The sequence below is a fragment of the Globicephala melas genome, chromosome 5 (assembly GCF_963455315.2).
Source record: "Globicephala melas chromosome 5, mGloMel1.2, whole genome shotgun sequence".
NCBI classification, from domain to species: domain Eukaryota; kingdom Metazoa; phylum Chordata; class Mammalia; order Artiodactyla; family Delphinidae; genus Globicephala; species Globicephala melas.
Window position 1 is genome coordinate 93550372 of NC_083318.1, and position 13539 is coordinate 93563910.

General features: G+C 38.8%; 1 protein-coding gene across 3 annotated transcripts in view; it reads right to left on the reverse strand.

The window, feature by feature from the left end:
* Positions 1–13539, reverse strand: part of NUP54 (nucleoporin 54) — a 39945-nt gene that overhangs the window by 11056 nt on the left and 15350 nt on the right. For all 3 annotated transcript variants that reach the window (XM_060299496.2, XM_060299495.2, XM_060299497.2), the window contains 2 exons: positions 12371–12425; positions 11847–11940 (listed from right to left, as the gene is read on the reverse strand). In XM_060299496.2, coding sequence (XP_060155479.1) covers positions 11847–11940; positions 12371–12425 — 149 coding nt within the window. The remainder of the gene's footprint in view (positions 1–11846; positions 11941–12370; positions 12426–13539) is intronic.

Consider the following 13539-nt stretch of genomic DNA (forward strand, 5'->3'; position numbering starts at 1 on the left):
AGAGTAATTATTCTTCTATACCAGCAATACTAAGAATAAAAGAAATGTTACCCACTCCCAGTATTTATTGACAAACACTAAAACAGTCTAGGAATTAACCAAGAAAAAATGCCTATGATTTTTAAAGAGCTTATTTTAAAAACTGTTACAAAGAACACGAGAGACCTCAATGAGTAAAGAAACAACATGTTCATAATGGAATAATTTAATATTATTAAGATTTAATTATCTACAAATTATATATTTAATGCAATTCCAACTAAAATTCTAGCATTTTGATAAACTCATTCTAAAACTGTTATAGAAGAATGAAGATCCATAAAGAGCTTAAAAATGTGAAAAGAATGAAGATTGGAGATTCACTCTACCAAATATATTTAAGATATACTACAAAGCCATAAGAGTAAAAAAATGTGAAACTGATTTAAGAACAGACTACATCACATATATATGGGAACTTGGTTTGATAAATGCTTTCTTTGATAAATCATTGAAGAAAATAGTTTTTTTGTGAATGACATTGGAAAAACTGACCCACTATTTAGAGAAAGTTGGGTTCATATCACTTAGTATATATAAAGTGAACTCCACGAGGACAGACGACTCAAATGGGAAAGGTTAAAGTCTAAAATCATAGAAAAAAAAATATAGGAGACTCTAAGACCTTAGGTGAGGAATGATTTCTTAAGCAAATTCCCAAAAAAGAAAACACAAGGCCAAAACAAACCAATGGATATCATTACATTAAAATTAAGGTTTTCATAAACAACAAGATCCTACTGTATAGCACAGGGAACTATATTCAATATCCTGTGATACACCATAATGCAAAAGAATATGAAAAACAATATATATATATATATATATGTAAAACTGAATCACTTTGCTGTATAGTAGAAATTAACAGAGCATTGTAAATCAACAACAACAAAATAAGGGTTTGCTGTTCAACTATGGACACTAAAGACAGAGTTAACAGATGAGAAAAGTAGGAGACATTTAAAATGATATAAACAGACTAGGGGTTAAAATCTATAATAAATGATGAACTCCTGAAATCCAAAAAGAAAAGACATGACGCCCAATAGAAAAACTGGACAAGATAGACTAGGTACATGCCATTCTATCTCTCCTGTTGAAGACAGCCGTAAAATGAACATAATGCATGGGCAACTACCTGAGGACTCTGAAAAATGAAAAGTGGCAGGAGGAAGAAGACACGAATTTGAAGTATCACTGAACCAGTGGTGAGTTTACCATTATTTTCCTCTCTGGCAGCCCCCCAAGTTTGGTTTCAACACGGCCCAAAACCTGGAAGTTTTGGGCTGTGTTGAAACCCAGCTCTAGCTCTAGTGCAAGGAAATACATTATGGTATCTAGAAAAGAGTTTCTCAGTTTTAACACTATTAATTCGGGCCAGATAATTCTTTGTTGGAGTGCTACTGTTCTGTACACTGTAGGATACTTATCAGAATCCTGGCTTCTACCCACTAGATGCTTGTAGCATCCCCCCAACTGCCCAGCTGTAACAACCAAAGAAGTCTCCAGATACTGCCAAATGTGCCCTGGGGGACAAAATCACCACCACCACAACCCCCAATGAGAACTACTGCCCTCGAGCAACCACTAAAAAAACTGATAGTTGAAATGACAATAAATTAAAAACAATACTAAAAAATGTCCAAATAACCCAGAAGAATGCAAAAAAGAGGAAAAATAGGAAGGAAAAATAGAGTGAACAGTTAACAATAAGATTGTAGGTCTAAATCTAAATTTTATGCTGTCTACAGAAGATGTACTTCAAATATGATAAACGTAGGTTAAAAGTAAAAGGATGGAGAAAGACATACCATACAAACACTAATCAAAAGAAAGCTGGAGTGGCTTTATGTTAATATCAGAGAAAGTAGACTTCCAGAGCAAAGAGGATTCCCAGGGATAAAGAGGAACATTATGGAAAAATAAAAAGTATATATGCCAAAAAAATGTAACAATCCTAGATACTTAGCTACTTAACAGCAAACCTTCAAAATACATGAAAGGAGAAAAAGACAAATCCACAATTGTAGCTGGAGACTTCAACTCTCCTCTTACAATAGAACTAGTAGACCAAAAAAATCAGTAAGAATATAGAAAAACTGAACAATCTATCAAATGGATCTCACTGACATTAACAGAAAACTCCAAGAACAGCAGAATCCACATTCTTTTCATAGGCACGTGGGTTAAAAACCTTTACAAAGTTAAGGACTTCCCTGGTGGCGCAGTGGTTAAGAATCTGCCTGCCAATTCAGGGGACATGGGTTCAAGCTCTGGTCCTGGAAGATCCCACATGCCACGGAACAACTAAGCCCATGCGCCACAACTACTGAGCCTGTGTGCCGCAACTACTGAAGCCCACACACCTAGAGCCCATGCTCCACAACAAGAGAAGCCACCGCAATGAGAAACCCACGCACCACAACAAAGAGCAGCCCCCACTCGCCACAACTAGAGAAAGCCCGCGTGCAGCAACGAAGACCCAATGCAGGGGGGACCTTGAAGATGGCGAAGAGTAAGACGCGGAGATCACCTTCCTCCCCACAGATACAGCAGAAATACATCTACACGTGGAACAACTCCTACAGAACACCTACTGAAGCCTGCCAGAAGACCTCAGACCTCCCAAAAGGCAAGAAACTCCCCATGTACCTGGGTAGGGCAAAAGAAAAAACGAAAAAACAGAGACAAAAGAATAGGGACGGCACCTGCACCAGTGGGAGGGAGCTGTGAAGGAGGAAAAGTTTCCACACACTAGGAAGCCCCTTCACGGGTGGAGACTGCGGGAGGCGGAAGGGGGAGCTTCGAAGCCGCGGAGGAGTGCACAGCAACGGGTGCGGAGGGCAAAGCGGGAAGATTCCCGCACAGAGGATCGGTGCCGACCGGCACTCACCAGCCCGAGAGGCTTGTCTGCTCACCCGCCGGGGTGGACGGGGCTGCGAGGCTCGGGTTTCGGTTTCGGACGGAGCGCAGGGAGAGGACTGGGGTTGGCGGCTTGAACATAGCCTGAAGGCGTTAGTGCACCACGGCTAGCCGGGAGGGAGTTCGGGAAAAGTCTGCACCTGCCGAAGAGGCAAGAGACTTTTTCTTCCCTCTTTGTTTCCTGGTGCGCGAGGAGAGATTAAGAGCGCGGCTTAAAGGAACTCCAGAGACGGGCGCGAGCAGCGGCTAAAAGTGCGAACCCCAGAGACGGGCGCGAGGTGCGGCTAAAAGCGCGGACCCCAGAGACGGGCGCGAGGCGCAGCTAAAAGCGCGGACCCCAGAGACGGGCGGGAGATGCTAAGGCTGCTGCTGCCGCCACCAAGGGGCCTCTGTGCGAGTACAGGTCACTCTCCACACCCCTCTTCCGCGGAGCCTGTGCAGCCCGCCACTGCCAGGTTCCCGTGATCCAGGGACAACTTCCCTGGGAGAATGCACGGCGGGCCTCAGGCTGGTACAACGTCACGCCGGCCTCTGCCGCCGCAGGCCCGCCCCGCACTCCGTGCCCCTCCCTCCCCCCCGCCCCGCACTCCGTGCCCCTCCCTCCCCCCCGCCCCGCACTCCGTGCCCCTCCCTCCCCCCCGCCCCCGGCCTGAGTGCGCCAGAGCCCCCGAATCAGCGGCTCCTTTAACCTCGTCCTGTCTGAGCAAAAAACAGACGCCGTCCAGCGACCTACACGCAGAGGCAGGGCCAAGTCCAAAGCTGAGCCCCCGGTGAGCTGTGAGAACAAAGAAGAGAAAGGGAAATCTCGCCCAGCAGCCTCAGAAGCAGCGGATTAAAGCTCCACAATCAACTTGATATACCCTGCATCTGTGGAATACCTGAATAGACAACCAATCATCCCAAATTAAGGAGGTGGACTTTAGGATCAAGATCTATGATTTTTTTCCCCTTTTCCTCTTTTTGTGAGTGTGTATGTGTATGCTTCTGTGTGAGATCTTGTCTGTATAGTCTTGCTTCCACCATTTGTCCTTGGGTTCTATCCGTCCATGGTTTTTTTTAAATTTTTTTCTTAATAATTAATTTTAATAACTTTATTATACTTTACCTTCATTCTTTCTTTCTTTCTTTCTTTCCTTCCTTTCTTCCCTCCTTTAGATAACGAATCATCCCAAATTGAGGAGGTGGTCTCTGAGAGCAAGATTTATGATTTTTCCCCCTTTACCTCTTTTTGTGAGGGTGTATGTGTATGCTTCTGTGTAAGATTTTGTCTGTATAGCTTTGCTTCCAACATTTGCCCTAAGGTTCTATCCGTCCCTTTTTTTTCTAAATATTTTTTAATTCAATAACTTTATTATACTTTATTTTATTTCTACTGTATCTTCTTTCTTTTTTCCTTCTTTCCCTCCTTCCTTCCTTCCTCCCTCCCTCCCTCCTTTCTTTCCTTCTTGCCTTCTTTCTTTCTTCCTTCCTTACTTCCTTCCCTCCTTTCCTTCTTTCTTTCCTCATACTTCTACTAATTCTCTCTACTTTATCTCCCTTTTATTCTGAGCCGTGTGAATGAAAGGCTCTTGGTCCTCCAGCCAGGAGTCAGGGCTCTGCCTCTGAGGTAGGAGAGCCAACTTCAGGACACTGGTCAACAAGAGACCTCCCAGCTCCACATAATATCAAACGGCGAAAATCTCCCAGAGACCTCCATCTTAACACCAGCACCCAGCTTCACTCAACGACCAGCAAGCCATAGTGCTGGACAACCTATGCCAAACAACTAGCAAAACAGGAACACAACCCCACCCATTAGCAGAGAGCCTGCCTAAAATCATAATAAGGCCACAGACACCCCAAAACACACCACCAGACGTGAACCTGCCCACTAGAGAGACAAGATCCAGCCTCATCCACCACAACACAGGCACTAGTCCCCTCCACCAGGAAGCCTACACAACCCACTGAACCAACCTTAGCCACTGGGGACAGACACCAAAAACAGCGGGAACTACGAACCTGCAGCCTGCAAAAAGGAGACCCCAAACACAGTAAGATAAGCAAAATGAGAAGACAGAAAAACACACAGCAGATAAAGGAGCAAGATAAAAATGCCCCAGACCTAACAAATGAAGAGGAAATAGGCAGTCTACCTGAAAAAGAATTCAGAATAATGATAGTAAGGATGATCCAAAATCTTGGAAACAGAATGGACAAAATGCAAGAAACAGTTAACAAGGACCTAGAAGAAATAAAGATGAAACAAGCAACGATGAACAACACAATAAATGAAATTAAAAGTACTCTAGATGGGATCAAGAGCAGAATAACTGAGGCAGAAGAACAGATAAGTGACCTGGAAGATAAAACAGTGGAAATAACTACTGCAGAGCAGAATAAAGAAAAAAGAATGAAAAGAACTGAGGACAGTCTCAGAGACCTCTGGGACAACATTAAACGCACCAACATTCGAATTATAGGGGTTCCAGAAGAAGAAGAGAAAAAGAAAGGGACTGAGAAAATATTTGAAGAGATTATAGTTGAAAACTTCCCTAATATGGGAAAGGAAATAGTTAATCAAGTCCAGGAAGCACAGAGAGTCCCATACAGGATAAATACGCCAAGACACATATTAATCAAACTGTCATAAATTAAATACAAAGAAAGCATATTAAAAGCAGCAAGGGAAAAACAACAAACGACACGCAAGGGAATCCCCATAAGGTTAACAGCTGATCTCTCAGCAGAAACCCTACAAGCCAGAAGGGAGTGGCAGGACATACTGAAAGTGATGAAGGAGAAAAACCTGCAACCAAGACTACTCTACCCAGCAAGGATCTCATTCAGATTTGATGGAGAAATTAAAACCTTTACAGACAAGCAGAAGCTGAGAGAGTTCAGCACCACCAAACCAGCTTTACAACAAATGCTAAAGGAACTTCTCTAGACAAGAAACACAAAAGAAGGAAAAGACCTATAATAACAAACCCAAAACAATTTAGAAAATGGGAATAGAAACATACATATCAATAATTACCTTAAATGTAAATGGACTAAATGCTCCCACCAAAAGACACAGATTGGCTGAATGGATTCAAAAACAAGACCCATATATATCTTGTCTACAAGAGACCCACTTCAGACCTAGAGACACATACAGACTGAAAGTAAGGGGATGGAAAAAGATATTCCATGCAAATGGAAACCAAAAGAAAGCTGGAGTAGCAATTCTCATATCAGACAAAATAGACTTTAAAAAAAGGACTATTAAAAGAGACAAAGAAGGACACTACATAATGATCAAGGGATCGATCCAAGAAGAAGATATAACAATTGTAAATATTTATGCACCCAACATACACCCATGGACAGATCATCCAAAATGAAAATAAATAAGGAAACACAAGCTTTAAATGATACATTAAACAAGATGGACTTAATTGATACTTATAGGACACTCCATCCAAAAACAACAGAATACACATTTTTCTCAAGTGCTCATGGAACACTCTCCAGGATAGATCATATCTTGGGTCACAAATCAAGCCTTGGTAAATTTAAGAAAATTGAAATTGTATCAAGTATCTTTTCTGACCACAACGCCGTGAGACTAGATATCAATTACAGGAAAAGATCTGTAAAAAATACAAACACATGGAGGCTAAACAATACACTACTTAATAATGAAGTGATCACTGAAGAAATCAAAGAGGAAATAAAAAAATACCTAGAAACAAATGACAATGGAGACACAATGACCCAAAACCTATGGGATGCAGCAAAAGCAGTTCTAAGGGGGAAGTTTATAGCAATACAAGCCCACCTTAAGAAGCAGGAAACATCTCGAATAAACAACCTAAACTTGCACCTAAAACAATTAGAGAAAGAAGAAGAAAAAAGCCCCAAAGTTAGCAGAAGGAAAGAAATCATAAAAATCAGATCAGAAATAAATGAAAAAGAAATGAAGGAAACAATAGCAAAGACCAATAAAACTAAAAGCTGGTCCTTTGAGAAGATAAACAACATTGATAAACCATTAGCCAGACTCATCAAGAAAAAAAGGGAGAAGACTCAAATCAATAGAATTAGAAATGAAAAGGAAGTAACAACTGACACTGCAGAAATACAAAAGATCATGAGAGATTACTACAAGCAACTCTATGCCAATAAAATGGACAATCTGGAAGAAATGGACAAATTCTTAGAAAGGCACAACCTGCCAAGACTGAATCAGGAAGAAATAGAAAATATGAACAGACCAATCACAAGCACTGAAATTGAAACTGTAATTAAAAATCTTCCAACAAACAAAAGCCCAGGACCAGATGGCTTCTCAGGCAAATTCTATCAAACATTTAGAGAAGAGCTAACACCTATCCTTCTCAAACTCTTCCAAAATATAGCAGAGGGAGGAACACTCCCAAATTCCTTCTACGACGCCACCATCACCTTGATACCAAAACCAGACAAGGATGTCACAAAGAAAGAAAACTACAGGCCAATATCACTGATGCACATAGATGCAAAACTCCTGAACAAAATACTAGCAAACAGAATCCAACAGCACATTAAAAGGATCATACACCATGATCAAGTGGGGTTTATTCCAGGAATGCAAGGATTCTTCAATATACGCAAATCTATCAATGTGATAAACCATATTAACAAATTGAAGGAGAAAAACCATATGATCATCTCAATAGATGCAGAAAAAGCTTTTGACAAAATTCAACACCCATTTATGATAAAAACCCTGCAGAAAGTAGGCATAGAGGGAACGTTCCTCAACATAATAAAGGCCATATTTGACAAGTCCACAGCAAACATCATCCTCAATGGTGAAAAACTGAAAGCATTTTCACTAAGATCAGGAACAAGACAAGGTTGCCTACTCTCACCACTATTATTCAACGTAGTTTTGGAAGTTTTAGCCACAGCAATCAGAGAAGAAAAGGAAATAAAAGGAATCCAAATCGGAAAAGAAGAAGTAAAGCTGTCACTGTTTGCAGATGACATGATACTATCCATAGAGAATCCTAAAGATGCTACCAGAAAACTACTAGAGCTAATCAATGAATTTGGTAAAGTAGCAGGATACAAAATTAATGCACAGAAATCTCTGGCATTCCTATACACTAATGATGAAAAATCTGAAAGTGAAATCAAGAAAACACTCCCATTTACCACTGCAACAAAAAGAATAAAATATCTAGGAATAAACCTACCTAAGGATACAAAAGACCTGTATGCAGAAAATTATAAGACACTGATGAAAGAAATTAAAGATGATACAAATAGATGGAGAGATATACCATGTTCTTGGATTGGAAAAATCAACATTGTGAAAATGACTCTACTACCCAAAGCAATCTATAGATTCAATGCAATCCCTATCAAACTACCACTGGTATTTTTCACAGAACTAGAACAAAAAATCTCGCAATTTGTATGGAAACACAAAAGACCCCAAATAGCCAAAGCAATCTTGAGAACGAAAAAAGGAGCTGGAGGAATCAGGCTCCCTGACTTCAGACTATACTGCAAAGCTACAGTAATCAAGACAGTATGGTACTGGCACAAAAACAGAAAGATAGATCAATGGGACATGATAGAAAGCCCAGAGATAAACCCACGCACATATGGACACCTTATCTTTGATAAAGGTGGCAGGAATGTATAGTGGAGAAAGGACAGCCTCTTCAATAAGTGGTGCTGGGAAAACTGGACAGGTACATGTAAAAGTATGAGATTAGATCACTCCCTAACACCATACACAAAAATAAGCTCAAAATGGATTAAAGACCTAAATGTAAGGCCAGAAACTATTAACTCTTAGAGGAAAACATAGGCAGAACACTCTATGACATAAATCACAGCAAGATCCTTTCTGACCCACCTCCTAGAGTAATGGAAATAAAAACAAAAATAAACAAATGGGACCTAATGAAATTTCAAAGCTTTTGCACAGCAAAGGAAACCATAAGGAAGACCAAAAGACAACCCTCAGAATGGGAGAAAATATTTGCAAATGAAGCAACTGACAAAGGATTTATCTCCAAAATTTACAAGCAGCTCAATAACAAAAAAACAAACAACCCAATCCAAAAATGGGCAGAAGACCTAAATAGACATTTCTCCAAAGAAGATATACAGACTGCCAACAAACACATGAAAGAATGCTCAACATCATTAATCATTAGAGAAATGCAAATCAAAACTACAATGAGATATCATCTCACACCAGTCAGAATGGCCATCATCAAAAAATCTAGAAACAATAAATGCTGGAGAGGGTGTGGAGAAAAGGGAACACTCTTGCACTGCTGGTGGGAATGTGAATTGGTTCAGCCACTATGGAGAACAGTATGGAGGTTCCTTAAAAAACTACAAATAGAACTACCATATGACCCAGCAATCCCTCTACTGGGCATATACCCTGAGAAAACCAGAATTCAAAAAGAGTCATGTACCAAAATGTTCATTGCAGCTCTATTTACAATAGCCCGGAGATGGAAACAACCTAAGTGCCCATCATCGGATGAATGGATAAAGAAGATGTGGCACATATATACAATGGAATATTACTCAGCCATAAAAAGAAACGAAATTGAGCTATTTGTAATGAGGTGGATAGACCTAGAGTCTGTCATACAGAGTGAAGTAAGTCAGAAAGAAAAAGACAAATACCGTATGCTAACACATATATATGGAATTTAAGAAAAAAAATGTCATGAAGAACCTAGGGCTAAGACAGGAATAAAGACGCAGATCTACTGGAGAACGGACTTGAGGATATGGGGAGGGGAAAGGGTGAGCTGTGACAGGGCGAGAGAGAATCATGGACATATACACACTAACAAACGTAGTAAGGTAGATAGCTAGTGGGAAGCAGCCGCATGGCACAGGGATATTGGCTCGGTGCTGTGTGACAGCCTGGAGGGGTGGGATAGGGAGGGTGGGAGGGAGGGAGACGCAAGAGGGAAGACATATGGGAACATATGTATATGTATAACTGATTCACTTTGTTATAAAGCAGAAACTAATACACCATTGTAAAGCAATTATACCCCAATAAAGATGTTAAAAAAAAAAAGACCCCATGCAGCCAAAATAAATAAATAAATAAATATATTTTTTTAAAAAACCTTTACAAAGTTAAAAGAATTGAAATCATACAAAGTTCTCTGACCATAACAGAATTAGACTAGAAAACAACAGAGTAACAGAAAAATCTCCAGACACTTGAATATGAAACAAGTCTAAATAATCCATTAGTCAAAAAAATCCAGTAGTCAAATAGAACACTCAAGGGAAAAGAAAATATTTTTAATGAATCAAAGATGACAAATAGAACATTATGAAAATTTGGGGAATTCAGGTAAAGCAGCGCTTAGAAGGCAATTAATAGCATCAAATGCCTTTATCAGAAGTCTCAATAACCTAAGCTGCTACCTTAAGAAACTAGAAAAAAGAAGAGAAAAACCCAAAGCAAACAGAATAAAGGAAATGGTTATGAGCAAAAATTTATGAAACTGTAAACAGAAAATCAGAAGAAGAAAAAAATCAGCAAAACCAAGAACTTGTTCTTTGAAAAGTTCAATAAAATTGACAAACCTCTAGCAAGACTGATAAAAATAAAGAGAAATAATAGCTTCTTTGGCTTTACTTTGAAGAACTTTGGTCACACCCCATTTATAGTACTATGGACAACTCATTTAAAAAGTGATGCCAATAAATTCAGTGTATCCAGCCTAAGATACTAAGGCCTGGATGTCATGTCACATTAAAAAACTATGCTGGAAAAAAAAAAAAAAACTATGCTGGAATTTTTAGCCAGAGAAAATAATACTAAAAAGGAAGAATGATTATGAAGTTCAGATATCTGTAGGGCTATCATAGGAACATAGTGATTACCTACAAAACATGCCAGAGAAAACAGGTGTAAATTATAGCAAGGCAGATTCTGGATCAATATAAGAAAGAAAACTTGTATCAATTACAGCTGACAATGAAATGGGTTGCTTCATAAAACAGTAAGCTTTACATTACTCAAACAGAGTCCAAATGAATATCTAATTAGGAATTCCATATAAGAGAACATGGAGGTGATGTCTAAGCACCTTTAGGCATTTGATTACAAAAGTCTACTTCATAAAATATTAAGTAGATTTAAGCATTCAATAATTTAAATTTGCTTCATTAACCTACAAATTATAATACACTATGACAACATAATCATAATTGTAGCCTTCATTTTCAAAAGTGTTTAATAAAATAATATGCATTCTCTGGCTGGAACTGAAAATAACAGTCTAATTAATCTGTTAAAGTCAACAATTCTGGGACTTCCCTGGTGGCGCAGTGATTAAGAATCCGCCTGCCGATGCAGGGGACACAGGTTCGAGCCCTGGTCCGGGAAGATACCACATGTCGTAGAGCAACTAAGTCCGTGCGCCACAGCTACTGAGCCTGCGTTCTAGAGCCCACGAGCCACAACTACTGAAGCCTGTGCACCTAGAGCCTGTGCTCCGCAACAAGAGAAGCCACCGCAATGAGAAGACCGTGCACCGCAAAGAAGAGTAGCCCCACTTGCCGCAACTAGAGAAAGCCCGCATACAGCAACAAAGACCCAATGCAGCCATAAATAAATAAATAAATAAATAAATTTGTATTATATTAAAAAAGCCACAATTCCAAATTCATTGTTAAAATATATCAAATCAGGTTTACATGATTTTGGAGGCTCCATAATGAAGAAGTTATATAAAAGTATAATTGCTAATTTGCAGTATATACTGTATTATCTCCCCTAAGACAGAACAGTAACTAAAACACATGGTAAAAAGAAAGGTCTGTAACCCCTATACTACTCCTAGGGCCAGAGAATGAAGATAGATTCTTACATCTAATCTGGTCTGATGCTGCTTAGTCATCTGATCTTGAACCTTCAGTCTTCGAAGAAGTTCTTTGAAACCCACCATTGGTACAGGAATTAACCTGAAGAAATACAAGTGGTCAATATTCAGACCTAAACCTATTATTACAAAATACACGGTAAGGTTTTCATAATAACACTCATGTAATTTCACTATATTTCTAGGGTTCGAAGGCAGATCTATGACTATGAAATCAACAATGTTACACCACAGAGATTTCACCTAACCTCCTTATTTTACGAATGAGGAAATACAGTTTGGTCAAAAACTGCATTATTAAATGCAAATATATAATTAGGGCACTAGTACTCAGATTTTAATGTTTTCACCACACTATGCTGCTTTACTATAATCAGCATTCTTTAAAAAGCAATGAAAAGGAAAATAAACTTACCTCGAATGTAAGAATTATAGTTAACAGCTTGCATTTGTTTGCTTCCCTGGTAGTAAATATTAGTTCTTATATGAAAGCAAGATGAAGATACACTTACTTTTCAGAATCAGGGTTATCCACCTTGGCTTGTTCCCAGATAATTGGATCAACACCTACCACAAAGAAGAAATATTTTTTCTAAAAGGAACTATTTTCCATTTTTATAATATTTGTATGGGAAAAGCCCTGCTAAAGTAAGACACAAAACCTAGAAGCTGTAATGAAAAATGATTGTCAAATATGACCACAACAACAAAAAATTGTAGGATAAAGCTAAATAAAAAAGTGACTTGAAAGCAAATATCTATAACCTATAGGGTAATAGATTAACCTCCAGAATATAGAAAGAGCCCCTCTAAATCAGAAAGACAAAAAATTTAATAGAAAATGGGCAAATGACATGAATAGGTAATTCACAAAAATTATAAACATGGGACTAATAAACATACAAAAAGCTGGTCAACTTTAGTAGTAATCAGGGAAATGCAAATGAAAATATTAATTTTTTGCCATCAGAGTGGCAAAATTAAAGACTGATAATCTCCATTGTTGGCAAAAATAGAGCAGAATGAGAAAACATTAGAAAAATTAAAAATATGAGGAAAAGTAACACATTCCTGTTATGAATGTAAATGGTAGAACTTCCCCTGGAGAGCCATTTGGCAGTTCTAACAATATGTTAAGTACAGTCATCCCTCTGGCATCCACAGAGAATAGGGTTCAGGCCCACCCCACTCCTTGGGGATGCTCAAGTCCCTTGTAAAAAATAGCGTAGTTTTTGCGTATAATCTACAGCCATCCTACCATACGCTTTAAATCATTTGTAGGTTACTTATAATATCGAATACAATGTAAATGCTTTGTAAATAGCTGCCAAGGCGCCGCAATTCAAATTTTGTTTTTTGGAACTTCCTAAAATCTTTTTTCTCCTATTTTGGAGCTGTGGTTAGTTGAATGTGCAAATGCAGAACCTGCAGATGTGGAACTCCCAGATACAGAGGGCTGACTGTATACATAATCTTGACTCAAAAATTTCAGTACCAGAGATTATTCTAAAAAAATACACACCTATGTGTTCTAAGACATATTTACAAGGATGTTAATTGTTGCATAGTTTATAACAGTAAAAGGTGGAAACAACCTAGAGGTTAAATTCAGTAAGGTACATCCACAGTATTCCACGCAGCTTTTAAAAAGAATAAGATTTATCTTTATGTACTGACATGG